Here is a 21,065-nt window from a genome sequence, read left to right as displayed (position 1 = left end):
TATTTGACAGAGATCACACATAGGCAGAGAGGCAGGCAGAGAGAGAGAGAGAGGAGGAAGCAGGCTCCCTATGGAGCAGAGAGCCCGACGTGGGGCTGGATCCCAGGACCCTGGGATCATGACCTGAGCTGAAGGCAGAGGCTTTAACCCACTGAGCCACCCAGGCGCCCCGAAGAGCTGGTAATTTTAAGAACGGATCATTTCTTTGTGATGTTACTCCTCAAAATTTTGGGGGAGTGCCTTCTGTATGCCTGGCTGGGTGCTAGGAATTTCAGGGGTGAGTACTGTAGGAAAAGTCCCTACCATCTTGGGGCACAGAGACTAACAGCAGAATTAAACAACAAGCCAGTAAATTAATGAACAGGTACAAGATATGAAGTGCCCACAGGATGGTAAAATAAAACCAAACCCCACGTCAACAGGGTCCCTAATTAGATGGACTAGTTGCAAGATGTTGCCTTGAGGTGGGACCAGAAGGTGGCGAAGGGGAACCTTGCCACAAAGCCCGGGAGCCGGTTTCGGCTTGACCCCAGCGCCCCAGTGTGGGAGCCCTTGGCAGTTCTGAGTGCAGGCAGGTGTGGCTGTGGACTGCATGGCTGAGGTGATGGTGGCGAAGGAAGGACGGGCATTTAATGCGCAGTAAATGCAATGGAATCCATCCAGGTGTTCTGATTCGAATTTTTTAAAGGTTACCTTCAGCTCTGTGTGGACAAATAGGAAACTATCTTGTACAGATATGCCTTGCTTAGCAGAATAGATTTGCAGTGTTTTCTTTGGAGAAAATGTCTATATTAATTTTATTTATGAATTGGCTTTCTAATTTTTTTAAATGAAAGACACCAGAGCTTTAGAGCAGGAGCTGGCATACTTTTTCTGTAAACCTTTTTTTCTTTAACTGAAAAATTTGCTCTTTCTAGGTAATAAATATTTTAGTCTTTGAGGGGCTGTACATTTACTGTCCAAGCTACTTGCTCTGCTCTTGTAGCTTGAAAACAGCCGTGGATAATACATAAATGGATGAGTGTGGCTATGTTCCGTTAAAACTTTATTTCTGGGGGCACCTGGCTGGCTCATTCAGCTGCATGTGCAACTCTTGATCTTGGGATCATGAGTTCAAGCCTCATGTTGGGTGTAGAGCTTACTTTAAGAAAAAAAAGAAAGAAAGAAAAACAAAATCAAAAACCCAAAAAACTTTATTATAGACACTTGAGTTTGAGTTTATTATATTCACATGTCAAGAAGTATTAATTCTTCTGCTTTTTTTCTCCAAATCATTCTTAGCTTAAGGGCCATGCAGAAAGAAACTTGGCCTTCAGGCTACAATTTGCTGACCCTGGTTGAGACCATAAATACTATAGCCAGCTTGGCTGGGATGAATCCTAGCTCTGCAGCTCTGAACTTTCTGACACTGAAGAAATGACTTGGGCAAGTTCGTTTTAACGTATGAGATCATAGAGGATTTTTCTTTCTGTCCGACTGATTTTACATAGCATAAATTATTACTCGCTTCATGGGGTCAGTTACTAGGATAAAAGGATATTTTTAAAGCCCTTAAACCATAATAAATGCTGCATAATTACTGGTTTAACAAATAAGATTTTTACCCTGAAATCATAAATAAAATTTAATTTAAAAAAACAGAGTGACTTCTAGTGTAATGAAAATTGCATTTGGGTGTACTGTTTGGTCACACCCTTAGTTATCCAGGTGCAGACCTATGTGGGATCCCACCAACTCAAACAGAAAAAAATGAGAGTCTTAGAAGTGGGAGAGCATCTTTTGAGCGCTTGGTTACAGGGCAGAAGCATCAAAGCCTCAAGGAGTCACCTGGTTTCTGACTGTTTGCTCTCCCGAACACAGAGCAGGATTTTAATGCAGGGTCCATAGAAGATAGAAGGCTCTGGGCACCAAGGAGTAGGGCTGGGGAGAGGGGACAGAGGGAGAATCGAAAGCAGGGGGAGCCAGAGACCACAGCAGCGGTGGCAGGATTGAGAACCAACACTGAAAAGAGTTAATGCATTCGCACGCCCAGTAGTAGGAGAGAGAGAGAAGAGGAAAAGCTGTGTGTGAGGGGTTCCCACAGAGTGAAGACTTAAATTGTTAACAAGAGTAAAGCAGGTGCAAGATGGCGCTAAGAATGATTAAAGAAGGAGTAGGGAATTTGGGTAGATTGGAAGGGGAGGTGAACCATGAGAGACTATGGACTCTGAAAAACAGTCTGAGGGGTTTGAAGTGGCGGGGGGTGGGAGGTTGGGGTACCAGGTGGTGGGTATTATAGAGGGCACAGCTTGCATGGAGCACTGGGTGTGGTGAAAAAATAATGAATACTGTTTTTCTGAAAATAAATAAATTGGAAAAAAAAAAAAAAGAATGATTAAAGAAGAGGGCGCCTGGGTGGCTCAGTGGGTTAAAGCCTCTGCCTTTGGCTCAGGTCATGATCTCAGGGTCCTGGGATGGAGCCCCGCATGGGGCTCTCTGCTCAGCGGGGAGCCTGCTTCCCCCCTCTTTCTCTGACTGCCTCTCTGCCTACTTGTGATCTCTCTCTCTCTGTGTCAAATCAATAAATAAAATATTTTAAATTAAAAAAAAAGAAGAAGAAGAAGAAGAAGAATGATTAAAGAAGACTGGGTGATCCAGACAAGCCCTGGCACTTCCTGAAGTGGATTCGCAAGAGTCCAGAGACATGTGAGACCAGGTGGAAGGCAGGAAGGTTCATGGAATCAGGGGTAAGGGACGAGAAATAAGTGTGGAGCCTAGAGTTGGCTTGGCTTTGGGGCTTGGCTAACTGGCTATGCCACGTTTCTGGCGCATTCATGGGGACACGAAAGCTATCTGAATTGTGGTTTGCTGACACGGCTCCGTGGGCTGGAGCACCTCAGTCTTAGGCCTAGAATGTTTAATGTTTTTTTTCCCCAACGATGCCGTGGTATCCCAAACTTCTTCTCTCTGAGGACAGAGCTTCTCAACAGGCAAGCTTTTCTTTCTTCTTTTTTTTTTTTTAAGATATTATTTATTTGGGAGAGTGAGAGAAAACTGGGGAGGGGCAGAGGAGGGAGAGAAAGCATCTCCAGCAGGCTCCACACTCAGCGCAGAGCCTGATGTGGGGCCCGATCGCACAACCCTGAGATCACTGCCTGAAACCGAGAGACAGCCGCTCAACCAACTGCGCCGGCCAGGTGCCCCTCAGCAGGCAGACGCTTCATGATTGCTTCCGTTTGAAGTTCTCCTTGGAGGGAGAAGTGTCTTTTTGTTTTGTTTTATTGTATTAATCTTCCTCATGTGAAGTTGGGAGATAGGAGTTTTGGCAGGTATGGTTTCTTCAGTGCCCTAATTTAAAAAGTCTCTTGTATAGTAAGCAGGGAGTTAGTAGGTACCAGGGTCTGCTTTTTCTGGGTCCATATGTCATCTTAAAATCTGGATTGGGGTTAATATTGAATAGATAGTAAATGAAAGTTTGCATATATCTTACCCATATGGGAAAAAATGCAGTGATGTCCTCTCCCACTGGCTAATACTCTTCTGTATAGTGTATAAATAGTACACATACAAGCATACCTTGCTTTCAGACCACCGAAATGAATCAAATAATTGCAGTAAAACCAGTCAAATGAATTGTTTTCGCAGGGCATATAAAAGTTATGTGTGTACTCTGTTTTCATCTGTTTAACATACAATAAATAGCATTATGCCTAAAAAAACAATGGACATGCCTTAATTAAAAATATACTTTACTGGGGCACCTGGGTGGCTCAGTGGGTTAATAAGCCTCTGCCTTTGGCTCAGGTCATTGTCTCAGGGTCCTGGAATCGAGCCTCACATCAGGTTCTCTGCTCAGCAGGGAGCCTGCTTCCCCCTCCCCCTGCCTGCCTCTCTGCCTACTTGTGATCTCTGTCTGTCAAATAAATGAATAAAACCTTTAAAAAAATATATGTATATATATATATATATATACACATATTTATACACACACACATATACACACTTTATTGCTAAAAAATGCTAACCATCATGTGAGCTTTCAGCAAGTCCTGATAACTGATCACAGATCACCATAACCAGCACAGTCATAATGGAAAGTTCTGAAATATTGCAAGAATTACCAAGATCTAACACAGAGAGGTGAAGTGAGCAAATGCTGCTGGAAAAATGGCCCTCCCTCAGCACAGTGTTGCCTCGCACCTCCGATTCACAAACACATCCCAGCTGTGAGGCTCGCTAAGGTGACATCAGTAAAACAAGGTGTATCCCTGAATACTATGAATTTCCTTTATTTGTCTTGGGCCTATGATTTTCATTAATATTTTTAGCCACCTGAGATGGGTTTGAAATGCTGATTCTAATTTCCCATTGTGGGTCCTGGTATATTCATGGGCACAGAACCCCCCACAGCCCAATTCCAGCTGCTCTGATGGTGGGGCCAGGGACAGAGGAGCTGGGACACACGCTGGCAGCAGCCACAGCTGCGCTTGGAACATCCAGGATGTTCGCGCTCGGCGGTCCAGGAGGGTGGCTGTCTCCTGCCTCTTAACTCATTTTATAGTTACGGACTACCAGTGTTCGCAAAAGAATGGGCCTTTTGGCTCAAGTGGGTTGCATCTTCTGGTCAAAGGGAACTCTGGAGAGGCGACACGCCACACTTACGGAGGGCATTCGGTTGGTCTTCACTCTCCTTGAATGACACTTTAGGAAGAAGAGACTACTCCGGTTTTCTTCGAGCTCATTCTAAATTGAGCACACCAGGACTGTTGGGTTCATCTTTCCTCAAATCCACACTCTCTTAGTACGTCACCCGGTGTTGACTCACTCCCTTCAGAAAACCGCCCTCCGTGGGGATGGTGTCGTACGTAAAAATGTATTTAACATCTAGTGCCCTATATGTGTAGGAATTTACTGGCTTCGAGAGCCTGTCATGTTTCAAAGGAAAGAGCTCCCTCCTGAAAGACTGTCGCACTCAGTGGTGGAGTACGGAACAGTATTAGAGAGTTATCAGGAGAGTATTAAACAGAATGAAGGCAGTCTCCAGACCGTCAGCATAGCGGTTGCAGCCGGTTGTCCTGTATGTTCCCATTGGTGGGGAGTCTTGGGGTCTTCAGTGAATAGGCGATCACAGATTTTTACAAAATGAACTTGCTAACCTGGGGGAGCCGTCGATGGAAAAGCAGTCAGGCATGCTGCGGATAAGGCTGCACCCTTGCCCCAGACAAAGCTGCACAACTTTCCCTCACTCGGGGGGGCTGAGAGCTCGCATCTGCTCCCCAAAAGCGGACCTCAGCACTGACAGTTCTTCCCTCCGACGTCCTGCGGGGAAGTTTTATGCCTATCATAAGACGAGTAGACTGATGTGTTTGTTAATTTGGTTTTAGATTATACATCCCAAAACTGATGATCAAAGAAATCGATTGCAAGAGGCTTGCAAGGACATCCTGCTGTTTAAGAACCTCGATCCGGTAAGTGACACTGCAGTGACCAGCGACAGTTTTTTTGTTTCAGCGTCACAGAGTGAAAAATGGTGCAGGGTCTTGACAAGCTAACGTCACCCTGGATGATGTAACCCCCTGCCCCCCAAGCAGCGCTAAGCTTGGGAGAAGCAGTGTCATTGCAGCCCGGAGCACACAGGCCGGCCAGCCTGACCCCTTGTCCGCGGAAGACATTATCTCATCCCTCCAGGTTACAAGTGTAGCCTGAGAAACGGCCCAGATGAAGGGAGGGCAGGACCTCAAGTTCTTTGTACATCCAGCGGGAATGTGAAGGGTGGATTGCCGCTCTCTTGGGCTAGTGATAATAATGATATTTTATAACTTTTGTATTCTACTCATTTTGAAAAGAACATTTTACTTCACTTTAAAGGTAGAGGGATTTTTTTCCTTTATAAGGATTGTGAAATCTCTTGTTTTTAAAAGGTTCTGGGTGCGTTTTTAGAAACCCCTCTCGGTATGAGTAGGCCTGAGGTTCACATTTTGCCCTGTACTCAGACCTGAATGTTCTCTTTCTTCATCTCATGTTATGCTTCTTCATTGCTGTGTGGTCATTCGGGTTGCCATGGTCCTGCTGCCATGACCCAAATGTGGAAATGGAGTCAACTTTTATAGGTTACCCCAACTTTTTAAAAATATATATATTTTTTTAAATTTTTATTTTATTATTTTTTTTTTGAGAGAGTATAAGGGAGCATGAGCAGGAAGTAGGACCAGAGGGAGAGGGAGAGGGAGAAGCAGGCTCCCCATTGAGCAAGGAGCCCAGTGCGGGGCTCCATCCCAGTACCCAAGTTGAAGGCAGATGCTTAACCAACTGAGCCAGCCAGGCGTCCCAGTACCTGTATTTTAAAGGCCAGTTCATGGCCAGGGGAGAAAGAAAAAACCAGTTCATGAAATTATGTAATTCATGAATTATCATTATTAAATATTTAGTAGGGGAAGAAGCTAATATATTTACATAGTTGCTTCCAATAGATGTTATTTTGAAAAAATGTGAGCTCAAGCTGTCTTGATTTATTTGCCCTACTATCCCCAATCCTTCTGGGAATGATGCAAAATATAGATCAATAAAACTTTATTTTTCTCAATAAATTACCACCTGGAACAAAAAACAAACAAAAAACCCTCCTCAGGCATGGCAGATTGAAGATTTTAGGTTAAGCTCATGTTTTAAACAGTCTTCTAGTTTTTCATGATACACATTTTTTTTTTTAACAATAACCCAGATGCATTTAAAGTGAATTACATATTCAACTCTGATCACCTGCTTCTACAACAGCTTTCATTCAGTTCAAAGCCCTGACTGATCATTGTGCTCCAGAGCCCATGTAAGCTTTTTTAGGGACACTGTAGAAATACTGAGACATGGCTTTTGTCCTCTTGGAACGTATAATTTGATGAAGGAATCAGAAGCAGTTTGGTACCTCACCAGCTCTGTGATGGAGTCAGGACACTGTGTGAGGAGAGGGTCTCTCAGCCCCACATGGGGATTTGGGAAGCTGGGGAGGCTGCCTGAGATGAGCCTCAGAAAGTGAGTAGGAAGGAGGTCGCCCATGGAAGGAAAGGGAAGGGAGTGTTCTCACAGGAGCCTGCGTCAGCAGACACAGTGGCAAGTGCTTAGGTGCGTGTGTGCCGTGTCCTTTAGGACCCTTCTTGCGTGCCCCCTATAGTGTCAGCCACATACCGTAGGCAGCGGGAAGTCACCATGGAAACATTTTAAGCAGAGAAAGTAACAATCAAATGTGTCTGAGGTCACTGTTACGGCAGGATGGAGAGTAGAAAGGCAGGAAATGGGCTTAGGGAAGGGAATAAGAGGATGGGTTTCATAAAATATTCAGGGTTAGCAAAAGTTGGCACTTTTTAGGGACCAAATGATTGACCTGATGGAAAGGGTTTAGGATGACTCCCACTGTCTTGCTGGGAATGAACATGAGCTGATATCTTTTTCTGAAGTGGGAAAATTTGGAGGAGGAAGGGCACACAGTAACTGCGGACTAAAAGGAAGAATGATCTTGGCCTTTTACCTACTGTCTCATCTGAACTCCCTGAAGTCATTGTTTAGCTTGGAAGTCTTGCTCCTCCTGGGCCTCTGGACATTTTTCCTGGGAGGGCTGTATATTCATATGTTGGGCACAGCATTTATAATTATTAATCTCTTTGAAGATATCCTTTTCATGAATATTTAATGCTCGACTCAGTAGGCCATTTTTCTTCTGAAATATTTCTAATTTGAGGCAAACGGAAATAATTTTCCTATGCTCCATGATAGGTTCTTTGGTTAATGGAGAGTAAATTGTTATTTTTGAAGTTAGAGAACTTTCATCGAGCTTGAATTTGCTTTCTGTAGAATAAGATGTGGATTTCCTACTGTAGTTGTCAGTCACTGGGATAAGCCTCTGCATATTAAATATTTCCTAAGTTCTTTTCACTCTATGCATAATTATGGGGAAATTGCATTTTGATTGATTAGAACTGACACTTGTCACAGTGACAAGTTCTGGAAGAAATGATTGTTCTGTATTTTACCAGGAATTACTTTTTTATATATCCATGTGTGAATTCCTAAGCTTTATAATGTTTTAAAATGCAGCTAAATACCAAGGCAACAAAAAAATTTATTAGAGCACTGGATTTCATTTTTTCCCCCTCCATTTGACATTTAGAGAAAGAGCTAATCAATAAAGCTGATATTTTCTCTCCATCTGGACTAAATATAAATAGTAAGAGCTACAAAATATTAGTAAACCATTTAATCAAACCATAATTTTGATAGGTGACCATATGCTGCCTGGTTGATGAACTCATTTGGATAAAATGGTCCCTTTGGGGCCAATTAGCAGCACATCCAGACAGCACTGCTTGTTGGCCACACTGGCTTCATCTTCCACAGGGGCTCCTGTTTCATAAGTAGGTGTCACAGCTCACGCAGGGACACAGGGAGGGGACGAAAACCCCTTCCTGCAGGACCCAGCCCCATCATTCCTCCAGAAGCTTCGTTAGCCCCGTGAAGATGTATGTTCTCTGTTCCAATGGAGAGCTTGGGTTTTTAATTACAAGTTCTAAGTCTCTGTGCATATACAATTTATAAAAATTCAAAAAGATCAAAAGAGTAGTCAGAAGAGTAGTCAGAGTAGTCAGGGAGAACTACAGGGGAAGTAGTCCCCTCGCAACCCTGCTTCTCAGGAGCCATGTGCTCTGAGCATTTCCATGGGTATTTCTCCAGGGTTATGCCCTGTACAGAGCAGTATGTTGTTTTTTTAAATTTCATTGGCAGCAAACTCTCCACAGTGTCCTGCCCTGTTTTTTTTACTTGACAATATATCTTATTTGTAGAGGTTCTGTATTTTTAAAAAAAATTATTTGTATCAAAAAAAAAATTACTTGTTTCAATATGATTTTATAAAAGCTTAAATTGGTAGCATTTACATATTTTAAAGCTAAACCAGGAAAACACATTAATATTTTGCTGCTGTCTCCTTTATTAAACTGTATAGATAGCCAAGGAGGGCCCACATTGTCAAAATAATATTGCAAAAGAAGAGCAAAGTGGAGGGACTCACACTTGCAGTTTCAAAACTTTTACTACAGGGACACCTGGGTGGCTCAGTCTTTTAAGCACCTGACTCCTGGTTTTAGCTCAGGTCACGATCTCAGAGTCATGAGATCGAGCCCCACTCGGGCTCCACACTCAACGGGGAGTCTGCTTGAGATTCTCTCTCTGCCTCTGCCTCTCTCCCCTTTTTTCTCTAAAATAAATAAATAAATCTTAAAAACAAAACAAAAACAACAACGACACCTGTACTACAGAGCTCCAAGAATAAAAACGATGTGTTACTGGCCTGGGTATACGCATCGAACAGTTGAATAGAATTGAGAGTCTAGAAATAAACCTGTACATTTGATTTATACATTTGATTTGAAGACCATTTGATTTTTGATGAGAGTGCCAAGACCATTCAGTGGGGAAAGAATAATCCGTTCCACAAATGGTGCTGTGACCATTGGATATCCACACACAAAGGAACCAAGTTGGACCCCCTCCTTTATACTGTACAAAAAAATTAACTCAGAATGGATCCAGGACCTAAATATAAGCTCCCAAACTGTAAAAACTCCTAGAAGAAAACACAAGGGTTTGGGACACCTGGGTGGCTCAGTGGGTTAAGGCCTCTGCCTTCAGCTCGGGTCATGATCCCAGGGTCCTGGGATCGAGCCCAACATCGGGCTCTCTGCTCAGCAGGGAGCCTACCTCCCCCTCCCTCTCTGCCTGCCTCTCTACCTACTTGTGATTTCTGTCTGTCAAATAAATAAATAAAATCTTAAAAAAAAAAACAAAAACACAAGGATTCATCTTCATGACCTTGGATTTAGCAGTGGATTCCAAAAATGGAAATGTGAAAAGAAAAGAAAGAAACTGGGCTTCATAAAAAATAAAAAATTTTGTGCATCAAAGGACATTATTGAAAAAAATGAAAGACATTCTACAAAATGGGAGAAAATAATTACAGATAATCTATATATATAAAGGCCTAGTAGCCAAAATATATAAAGAACTCTTACAACTCAACAACAAAGTAACAACCCTACTTAAAATTAGGCAAAATATTTGAATAGACATTCTCCAAAAAAGATCTACAAATGACCAATAAACACATGAAAAGATTCTCAGCATGGCTAGTCATGAGGGAAATGCCAGTCCTGAAGCCATAATGAAATACCAGCCCAGTGCTCCTAGGTGTGTGTCTATAGACCATTTTTTTAAGAAGGGAAAATAACAAGTTGGTGAGGATGTGGAGAAGTTGGAACTTCATTGCTGGTGGGAGAGAAAATGGTTTACAGACTGTGGAATATGGTTTGGCAGTTGCTCAAAAGGTTAAACCTAGAATTATCATAGGACTCGGTAGTTCCACTCCTCAGTATAACCCAGAAGAATGGATGTAAATATTCAGACAAATCCTTGAATATGACTGTTCCATAGCTGCACTATTCACAGCAGCAAAAAGGTGGAAACAATCCAAGTGTCCATTGGCAGGTGAATGGGTAAACAAATTGTATATTTACAGCAGAATACTATTTATCTATAAAAAGGAATAAAATAGGATTATCCAGAACAAGGATGAACCTTGAAAACCTTATACTGAGTGAAATAAGGCAGAAGGAAAAGGTCACATTGTATGATTGCATTGTAGGAAATACCAGATTAGGGGGATCATAGAGACAGAAAACAGGTGGGTGTTGCTGGGGGGGGGGGAGAAGAGCAAAGCGACAGCTTAGTGGGCACAGGCCTACTTTTTGGAGTGATGAAGATGTTTAGAAACTAAGAAGTGGTGGTTGCACAACTTTGTGGCCACTGAATTGTTCACTTAACCATGGTTGATTTTATGAGAAATTTAACCTCACCAAAAAAAAAACACATGTATATATAATTCATCTGAGCATTTAATGTCAATATTTAGTGTCAATATAAAGTGACATTAGTGTCACTTTAAGGAGGCATTTAAATCAACAGTTTACAGAATCAGTTACTGTGGCATCTCCACAAAATCCCTGGGTTCCACAAAACCCAGTTTGAGAAACATTGAGCTCTTTTGTCTGTCTGGGGGGGGGGGTCTTTGAATGGTTCCTGTATTTGTTCTAAGGAAAGGTTTCTTCACCTTTTAGTTTATCCTCACTAGCTGAAGTTTACCCTTAAGCCTTGTCAATCACACTTGAGCAGAATAAAAATTTTATGTAGTGTAAGTAGTTGTTGAAGAATAGGTTTGACGTTTCTGACTTCCATTTTAATAAATCTGCCCTAGGGAGGTAAATGGTTGTTTCTTGAAGAGAACTAGCGTGATGAGGAACCATGATAACAAATCTCCCATTGTCATTTTGGGGTTTGCCTTTCATCTTGTTTTTCAGTTCTGTTGTTTTGATTTTGGTGCTAAACCAAACAGGATTGGAGTCAGAATTTGAATTCATTAAGTGTTTAGGTAATCACTACATAAATTCTAGTGATGACTAAACATAAGGAAGTTCTTTAAGAACAGATAATCTTAAAAGACATTTGTAGTCATTCTTTATGAATCTGGTCATTTTAATGGCCAAGATTCTATTTCATTTATACGTTGTGGTTTGCAGATTCATTTTTCAATGTATCAAAGTGGTGGTCGTTGCACTGAAATATTCTGAAATAAGCTAATTATAATTTCATTGAGGTACGGAATATGAAAGGAAGGCAATGTATAGTCATCTCATTTGTTAGGTGGTACGAACAACTGTGCTGTGTGTGTGTGTGTGTGTGTGTGTGTGTGTGTTTAACAAGATTTAATGGCACTGGTGATATTTCTGTATCTTTAAGCTGGTTCACAGAAATATAAAGCCAGTTATGGTTAGTTAAGTGAACGTACTGTAGACAAACGTAAGAATTGTATCTTTTCTTTTGAAAAAATAGGAGCAGATGTCTCAAGTGTTAGATGCCATGTTTGAAAAACTGGTCAAAGAAGGGGAGCATGTAATTGATCAAGGAGATGATGGTGACAACTTCTACGTGATCGATAGGTAAGTTTCGTGTAACCTCCCTGCTGAAATGTAATGAATCTTCTGTATAAAACCTCAGCGGTTCTAGTAACGACTGGCAAATTAATATTTGATAGTTGCTGTTACCTCTTCATTCTGTATTCTTGGAAGCCTGCTGTGAATGTGTGTGGTGCAGCTACATTAGATCACAAAGAAAGGCCTCATTCATAGAAGAACGGGTGATTTGGGTCAATTAAATCTATAAATCTCAGGCATTTACTGTGAGCTGCCTCGTTTATTAACTTTGTCTTGAGAGGAGGCCTGTTACACTTAGAAGGGACAACATCTGGGGTGCTGAGTCACATAACTCAATCTGTTCTTTTTTTATTAACAGTAAAGTAAAACATGCACATGGTGGAGAGGGTAGTTTATGTTCTTTCCAGAAATTGTGTGTGCATTCTTGTGCATTAAAAACCTTGTAGAAAAGTTATTTTAAAACATTGCAGAGAAGGGCATCTGGGTGGCTCAGTTGGTTGAGTGACTGCATTTCAGCTCCGGTCATGATCCCAGAGTCCCAGGATCAAGTCCCACATCAGGCTCCCAACTCCATGCGGAATCTGCTTCTCTCTCTGACCTTCCCCCTTCTCATGCTCGATCTCTCATTCTCTTTCTCAAATGAATAAAATCTTTAAAAAAAAAAAAAAGTGCAGAGAGATTATCATATTAAATGGGGGAGGCGGGCATTCATATTGAAAATGTAATTTTGGAAAACGTTAAGTTGTGCTTTATTTCCCTAAAGAACAGTGTGCTTCAAGCGATCATTAGATAGGAGCCCTAAACTATGAGTGGGGAGCGGTCTGAACAGCGGCTGTGTTTCTCCACCCCGGTGAAGTGGTGCTAAAGTGTCGGCATCCCCGGGCCCTCCTGGTCTGGGGGCCACGCACGTCCTCTCCCAGCGTGGCCGAATTCATCGGGGGCATTGCTTCTCCGGGCTGAGTTGTGCTCAGCGCAGAGCCTTGCGGAAAATCCCACCCCGCCTGTGTGCACAGCCTGTGTCTTGACTTGGCTCTGGGGTTGGCATGTCCCCAACCCCAGCAGTGATGCACGCCCTCCGCAGGCAGGTTCTCACTGATTCCTCCTTTCCCTCCTCTGGATGCCGTGGTGACCTGGAGAACCATGGGCGAGGGCTGGGGTGATCTCTCTGATTTTAGAACACACCCAGTTATTCCATAGGTAAATTTAAAGTCTTGATTTTTGTATCCTTAACAGCGTTCATCAGTGACATGCCTCAAATTCACTCAGCTGTTACACTGTATTTAACTTTGGGGGTATAGATGGGAAACCCAAATACGACAAGAACTCCCTCATGTTTCCCTGGTCAGTTAGATCCTCATCACCCATTTGACAGGCGAAAGGTCCCAGGCACGCAGAAGTGACAGGAGTCGGCGAAGGTCTGCCAGCCCAGCATCCGGGTCCGTTAGTCCTCGTTTGTGGTCTTCCTGTGGCTCTGCTCTGCCCGACGCCTCACATTATCAAGGAAGAAATGTGTGTGAGAAGGTGGTAGGGGCGTTAGATAGTGTGCTGGCAGCTGGCCTCGGGGCTCATTTTACTTCTCATCAGCACGTTTGTCACGTACTTTATTCTGTTCAGAGTAGAAAACGCATAAAATGGTTTTAGTGCCAAAGTGTAAATAGTGTTAATAGAAGAATTAGTCTATACTTGAAAAATAGTCATGAAACCACTTCTAGAAGGTATCCTTGAAAAGCCTTTTTAACCGCGAACATCAGACTGGTTATTCTCCTTCTCGTTAATATGTTTGTGTAGTGCCTTGTGCTTTTTGCTTTTGTTATATCTTTACCACTCATAATCCTTTCCTAATCTTAAAAGCTCTCCCTTTTTTGTCTTTGTTAGAGGCTTAGTCCACAGAATAAAGCCAAAGAATTTCTGCTTTCCGTCCGCTCAGGTATTTCAGCAAGCCTCGAAGCCATGTTCTCCGGCAAAGCGCAGTGTGTGGGAAGATAGTTGTCCAAGGAAGAAATTAGTGCCATAGACACAGGGTCAGTGATACATGGAGGACAGTGCTGGGCACACGGAGTGCTGCCTGCCTAGAAGACGAAGCCAAATAAAAGATAAGCACAGAATAAAAAGACCTACAAAAAGACCAGGATCAGATATTGAGTCTGAATTTCTACCACTTTTTGCTTTAGCTTAGAGGTCAGTCTGTGGTAAAGCCCCAGATGATGTGTAAAGGGCCAGAGTACACTCTTCAGGATTTGAGGCCCTGGGGTCCCAGCCACTCAGCTCTGCCGTTGGTGGCGCGTGCAGATCGGCTGTCAGGAAGGCATAGGCGAACCCATGTGTTTCTGTCCTAGGAAAACTTTACTGCGGAAGGCAGGCTGTGGGTCCCTGGGCCGTGCTTCGCTGGCCCCTCCCTTAAATGATACAAGAGCCTTGTATTTGCTGTACAGTAGGGCCGACCAAATTGTTAGAGCTGTATTCCTTTAAAAAAAAAAAAAGTATTTTCTTCTGATTACAAAAGTAATACGTGTTCTCTTTAGACACAAAACTCCTAAAGCATCCTTCATATTCGTAACGCTCAGAGATGACTGCAGTCGGCTTTTTCAGAAGAATGTCTGTGCCTATTCTATACGGTTGGCTCTTATTTTTTTATCACTTACTTTATTATTATAAACTTTTATTTGGTCTCATTTTTCCCTGGCAGGCACATGTCCGGTCAGAAGAGAAAGGGAATCTGGAAAGGAGATTTCGTCGAACACGGCTCTTCTCTGAAATGATGATTTATTTTCAGGAGATTTGACTTGAGTTACTTTTACCTCTTGTTTTTCATCTGCCAACAGAGGAACATTTGACATCTACGTGAAATGCGACGGTGTCGGAAGGTGTGTGGGCAACTACGACAACCGCGGGAGCTTCGGTGAACTGGCCTTAATGTACAATACGCCCAGAGCGGCCACAATCACTGCTACCTCTCCTGGTGCTCTGTGGGGTTTGGTGAGTGGAACCTGTATTTGACCTGAATGTTACTTGTGAAATCATTGTGATAGAAGCCGGGCAGGTAGAGTCTTCTGGTTCTAAAAGGTGGATGTCTTTGTGATCCTCATCGGTCATTTTGAGGGTATTTATTAAGCACCTACTGGATGTTGTACTTCTCGGTGCTGAGTGAAATCTTCATGTCCTTTTTCCAGTGAAGTCAGGAGCTTAAACTACTGGGCCAGATCCGAACTGCTGCTCTTTTACCCACCCTTAGAAACCAGCCACCCAGACCAATGAGCAAGGCCTCTGGGGCTGTTTTCTCAGGTAGCTTTCTTGTGGTGTGGTTGGATCTGTGCTTCCCCAGGTGTGGGCCCCTGACCGGGAGCATCTGTATCACTGGGACACTTTGCTACAAATGCTCGTTCTGGGCCCCTCCCCCTTACTGATTCAGGGCCATGAATCAGAGGCTCTGGAGGTGGGATGCGGTGATCTGTGCTTGAGCAAGCCCACCACGAGACTCGGACACATGCTGGAGTTTGAGAAGCCCCTGTAAGCAGGTTCCCTTGGCCTGCTTTAAAATTGGAACAAGTTTGGGGCACCTGGGTGGCTCAGTGGGTTAAAGCCTCTGCCTTCGGCTCAGGGGCAGGTCATGATCCCAGGGTCCTGGGATCGAGCCCCACATCAGGCTCTCTGCTCAGCAGGGAGCCTGCTTCCTCCTCTCTTCTCTCTCTCTGACTGCCTCTCCGCCCACTTGTGATCTCTGTCAAATAAATAAATAAAATCTTAAAAAAAAAACCCAAAACTGGAACAAGTTTGCATTGAAAAGCAGCTGGGTAGCATCCAAATTCTGGAAGCCCACGTTTCTCACCCAGATGCACATCAGAATTACTTGAAGGCAGGCAGGGCAAGGGGAGGGGATATTTAAGAAAAAAAAATCCTCTTGCTGAGGATCCACCAGAGACCAGTGTAATCAAACTGCAGGGGTGGGAGCTGGGCTTTTAAAATAAGTTTGTTAATGGTGGTATTTCAAGACTTAAAAGTTGGTTTAAAGACCTTTGGGAGAGGTGGGAGGAGGATACTTTCCATACCCGATACCAGGGTTCAGACTGGCCGGTTCTGGAAGCCTGTCTTTAAGCTGGAGCTTCTCAGACTCTGAGCTACTTATGGGTCACGTGGGAGCATAGTTTGCAGCTCCTGATTCACAGGATCTGCGATGAGGCCTGTGGTCCTGCATTTCTCATGAGCTCCCAGGAGACCCCGGTGTCACTGTGCCCAGACCACACTTCAAGCAATGCTGATTTTTAGGGCGTGTTTGCAATGCTTGTATTTCCTTTCAAATTGTTGAAAATGGCCCACTCTCTGGTTTCGAGTGTGTATTTTATTTTATTAGATTAGTTCCCTCAATAATCATTTTGTGGAAGGAGAAGAGGTTGAGAGCATAGAAGGTCTCTTTGCAGTCTGGGTCCAAGAACCATCTGTAGCTTTGCAGAAGTAACCTGTCACTCTGTGTGGACTCAGCTCTTGAACTCTGAAGTCAAGTCAGCTGATAAAAAATCTCTTGCTCAGAGAAACCATATATACTCTACGTTTCTTCTTATTAGAATCAGGTGATTACTGTTGCTGTGATGAGTCTCTCTGACTCATTTTAAGTTGAACAAGAAACTCATCGTGTCCTGGCATGGATAAAGGACTGTTAAAGGTTTGAGCACCCAAAGCCAGCAAAGTAGAAACCACAAACTGGACCAGGCTAGGTCCATAGGACATGTTTGCCAGGTATCAGAGTGGTTGGCTTCATCTAGAGTCGGCCGTGACCTGTTCCGTTAAGGAAGGTATCTGCTGAAGGTTCCGTCGTTGGGTTGAGGTTGCCGGCCAGAGTCAGAGGGTCTGGAAGCCCCCTGCACACCCTTGGAGCAACATCACTCGTAGCGGGTTGGCCCCTCCAAGTCCTCCTAATTTGCAGCCCCGGTAGAAACCTTAAGCTGGAGGAGTCAAGATGGCGGAGAAGTAGCAGGCTGAGACTACTTCAGCTAGCAGGAGATCAGCTAGAGAGCTTATCTAAAGATTGTAAACACCTGCAAATCCATCGGCAGATCGAAGAGAAGAAGAACAGCAATTCTAGAAACAGAAAAACAACCATTTTCTGAAAGGTAGGACTGGCGGAGAAGTGAATCCAAAGCGTCGGGAAGATAGACCCCGGGGTGGGGGAGGGGCCGGCTCCCGGCAAGCGGCGGAGCAACGGAGCACAAAATCAGGACTTTTAAAAGTCTGTTCCGCTGAGGGACATCGCTCCAGAGGCTAAACCAGGGCGAAGCCCACGCGGGGGCAGCGTGGCCTCAGGTCCCGCAGGGTCACAGAAGGATCGGGGGGGTGTCTGAGTGTCGCAGAGCTTGCGGGTATTGGAGCGGGAAAGCCGGCTGCAGAGACAGACCCGACAGTGAGCTCACAGATCCGGGTTACCTTGAACCAGTCGCAGGCTCGGTGAGCTCGGAGATCAGGCAGACGGGAGTTACTGGGCGCTGTTCTCTGAGGGCGCACTGAGGAGTGGGGCCCCGGGCTTTCGGCTCCTCCGGGCCGGACACCAGGAGGCCGCCATTTGTATTCCCGTCCTCCGGAACTCTACGGAAAGCGCTCAGGGAACAAAAGCTCCTGAAAGCAAACCCAAGTGGACTACTCAGCCCGGCCCCTGGTAAGGGCGGTGCAATTCCGCCTGGGGCAAAGACACTTGAGAATCGCTACACCAGGCCCCTCCCCCAGAAGATCAACAAGAAATCCAGCCAAGACCAAGTTCACCTACCAAGGAGTGCAGTTTCAATACCAAGGAGAGCGGCAGAATTTCAGAGGAGGAGAAAGCAAAGCATGGAACTCATGGCTTTCTCCCTGTGATTTTCTTAGTCTTGCAGTTAATTTAATTTTTTTCTTTTTCATTTTTTTCTCTTCTTCTGCTAAAATTTTTTTTAACTTTTACCCTTTTCTTTTTTAACGTTTTTTAACTAGTTTATCTTATATATATATCTTTTCTTTTTTATATTTTTCTTTATTCATTCTCTTTTTTTAAATTCTTGGCTTTTCTTTTTCTTTTTTTCTTTCTTTCTTTTTGAACCTCTTTTTATCCCCTTTCTCCCCCCTCACGATTTGGGATCTCTTCTGATTTGGTTAAAGCATATTTTCCTGGGGTTATTGCCACCCTTTTAGTATTTTAGTTGCTCCTTCATATACTCTTATCTGGACAAAAAAGACAAGGCGGAAAAATTCACCACAAAAAAAAGAACAAGAGGCAGTACTGAAGGCTAGGGACCTAATCAATACAGACATTGGTAATATGTCAGATCTAGAGTTCAGAATGACAATTCTCAAGGTTCTAGCCGGGCTCGAGAAAGGCATGGAAGATATTAGAGAAACCCTCTCGGGAGATATAAAAGCCCTTTCTGGAGAAATAAAAGAACTAAAATCTAACCAAGTTGAAATCAAAAAAGCTATTAATGAGGTGCAATAAAAAATGGAGGCTCTCACTGCTAGGATAAATGAGGCAGAAGAAAGAATTAGCGATATAGAAGACCAAATGACAGAGAATAAAGAAGCTGAGCAAAAGAGGGACAAACAGCTACTGGACCATGAGGGGAGAATTCGAGAGATAAGTGACACCATAAGACAAAACAACATTAGAATAATTGGGATTCTAGAAGAAGAAGAAAGAGAGAGGGGAGCAGAAGGTATACTGGAGAGAATTATTGGGGAGAATTTCCCCAATATGGCAAAGGGAACGAGCATCAAAATTCAGGAGGTTCAGAGAATGCCCCTCAAAATCAATAAGAATAGGCCCACACCCCGTCACCTAATAGTAAAATTTACAAGCCTTAGTGACAAAGAGAAAATCCTGAAAGCAGCCCGGGAAAAGAAGTCTGTAACATACAATGGTAAAAATATTAGATTGGCAGCTGACTTATCCACAGAGACCTGGCAGGCCAGAAAGAGCTGGCATGATATTTTCAGAGCACTAAACAAGAAAAACATGCAGCCAAGAATACTATATCCAGCTAGGCTATCATTGAAAATAGAAGGAGAGCTTAAAAGCTTCCAGGACAAACAAAAACTGAAAGAATTTGCAAACACCAAACCAGCTCTACAGGAAATATTGAAAGGGGTCCTCTAAGCAAAGAGAGAGCCTACAAGTAGATCAGAAAGGAACAGAGACAATATACAGTAACAGTCACCTTACAGGCAATATAATGGCACTAAATTCATATCTCTCAATAGTTACCCTGAATGTTAATGGGCTAAATGCCCCAATCAAAAGACACAGGGTATCAGAATGGATAAAAAAACAAAACCCATCTATATGTTGCCTCCAAGAAACTCATTTTAAGCCCGAAGACACGTCCAGATTTAAAGTGAGGGGGTGGAAAAGAATTTACCATGCTAATGGACATCAGAACAAAGCAGGAGTGGCAATCCTTATATCAGATCAATTATATTTTAAGCCAAAGACTATAATAAAAGATGAGGAAGGACACTATATCATACTCAAATGGTCTGTCCAACAAGAAGATCTAACAATTTTAAATATCTATGCCCCCAGCGTGGGAGCAGCCAACTATATAAACCAATTAATAACAAAATCAAAGAAACACATCCACAATAATACAATAATAGTAAGGGACTTTAACACTCCCCTCACTGAAATGGACAGATCATCCACACAAAAGATCAACAAGGAAATAAAGGCCTTAAATGACACACTGGACCAGATGGACATCACAGATATATTCAGAACATTTCATCCCAAAGCAACAGAATACACATTCTTCTCTAGTGCACATGGAACATTCTCCAGAATAGATCACATCCTTGGTCCTAAATCAGGACTCAACCGGTATCAAAAGATTGGGATCATTCCCTGCATATTTTCAGACCACAATGCTCTGAAGCTAGAACTCAACCACAAGAGGAAGTTTGGAAAGAACCCAAATACATGGAGACTAAACAGCATCCTTCTGAAGAATGAATGGGTCAACCGGGAAATTAAAGAAGAATTGAAAAAAATCATGGAAACAAATGATAATGAAAATACAACGGTTCAAAATCTGTGGGACACAACAAAGGCAGTCCTGAGAGGAAAATATATAGCGGTACAAGCCTTTCTCAAGAAACAAGAAAGGTCTCAGGTACACAACCTAACCCTACACCTAAAGGAGCTGGAGAAAGAACAAGAAAGAAACCCTAAGCCCAGCAGGAGAAGAGAAATCATAAAGATCAGAGCAGAAATCAATGACATAGAAACCAAAAAAACAATAGAACAAATCAACGAAACTAGGAGCTGGTTCTTTAAAAGAATTAATAAAATTGATAAACCCCTGGCCAGACTTATCAAAAAGAAAAGAGAAAGGACCCAAATAAATAAAATCATGAATGAAAGAGGAGAGATCACAACTAACACCAAAGAAATACAAACTATTATAAGAACATACTATGAGCAACTCTACGCCAACAAATTTGACAATCTGGAAGAAATGGATGCATTCCTAGAAACATATAAACTACCACAACTGAACCAGGAAGAAATAGAAAACCTGAACAGACCCATAACCAGTAAGGAGATTGAAACGGTCACCAAAAACCTCCAAACAAACAAAAGCCCAGGGCCAGACGGCTTCCCGGGGGAATTCTACCAAACATTTAAAGAAGAACTAATTCCTATTCTCCTGAAACTGTTCCAAAAAATAGAAATGGAAGGAAAACTTCCAAACTCATTTTATGAGGCCAGCATCACCTTGATCCCCAAACCAGACAAGGATCCCATCAAAAAAGAGAGCTATAGACCAGTATCCTTGATGAACACAGATGCGAAAATTCTCACCAAAATACTAGCCAATAGGATTCAACAGTACATTAAAAGGATTATTCACCACGACCAAGTGGGATTTATTCCAGGGCTGCAAGGTTGGTTCAACATCCGCAAATCAGTCCATGTGATACACATCAATAAAAGAAAGAACAAGAACCATATGATACTCTCAATGGATGCTGAAAAAGCATTTGACAAAGTACAGCATTCCTTCCTGATCAAAACTCTTCAAAGTGTAGGGATAGAGAGCACATACC

General features: G+C 43.0%; 1 protein-coding gene across 1 annotated transcript in view; it reads left to right on the top strand.

Annotated features, from left to right (window-relative positions):
- The window catches only part of PRKAR2B (protein kinase cAMP-dependent type II regulatory subunit beta), a 107,007-nt gene that overhangs the window by 72,170 nt on the left and 13,772 nt on the right, over nucleotides 1–21,065 (top strand). The window contains exons 4-6 of the mRNA XM_044245816.1: nucleotides 5,364–5,447; nucleotides 11,908–12,014; nucleotides 14,831–14,984. Coding sequence (XP_044101751.1) covers nucleotides 5,364–5,447; nucleotides 11,908–12,014; nucleotides 14,831–14,984 — 345 coding nt within the window. The remainder of the gene's footprint in view (nucleotides 1–5,363; nucleotides 5,448–11,907; nucleotides 12,015–14,830; nucleotides 14,985–21,065) is intronic.

This window comes from Neovison vison, chromosome 4 (assembly GCF_020171115.1).
Source record: "Neovison vison isolate M4711 chromosome 4, ASM_NN_V1, whole genome shotgun sequence".
Taxonomy (NCBI): Eukaryota; Metazoa; Chordata; class Mammalia; order Carnivora; family Mustelidae; genus Neogale; species Neogale vison.
Note: the sequence above shows the minus strand (reverse complement) of the source record. Positions and strands in the feature narration are given on the sequence as shown.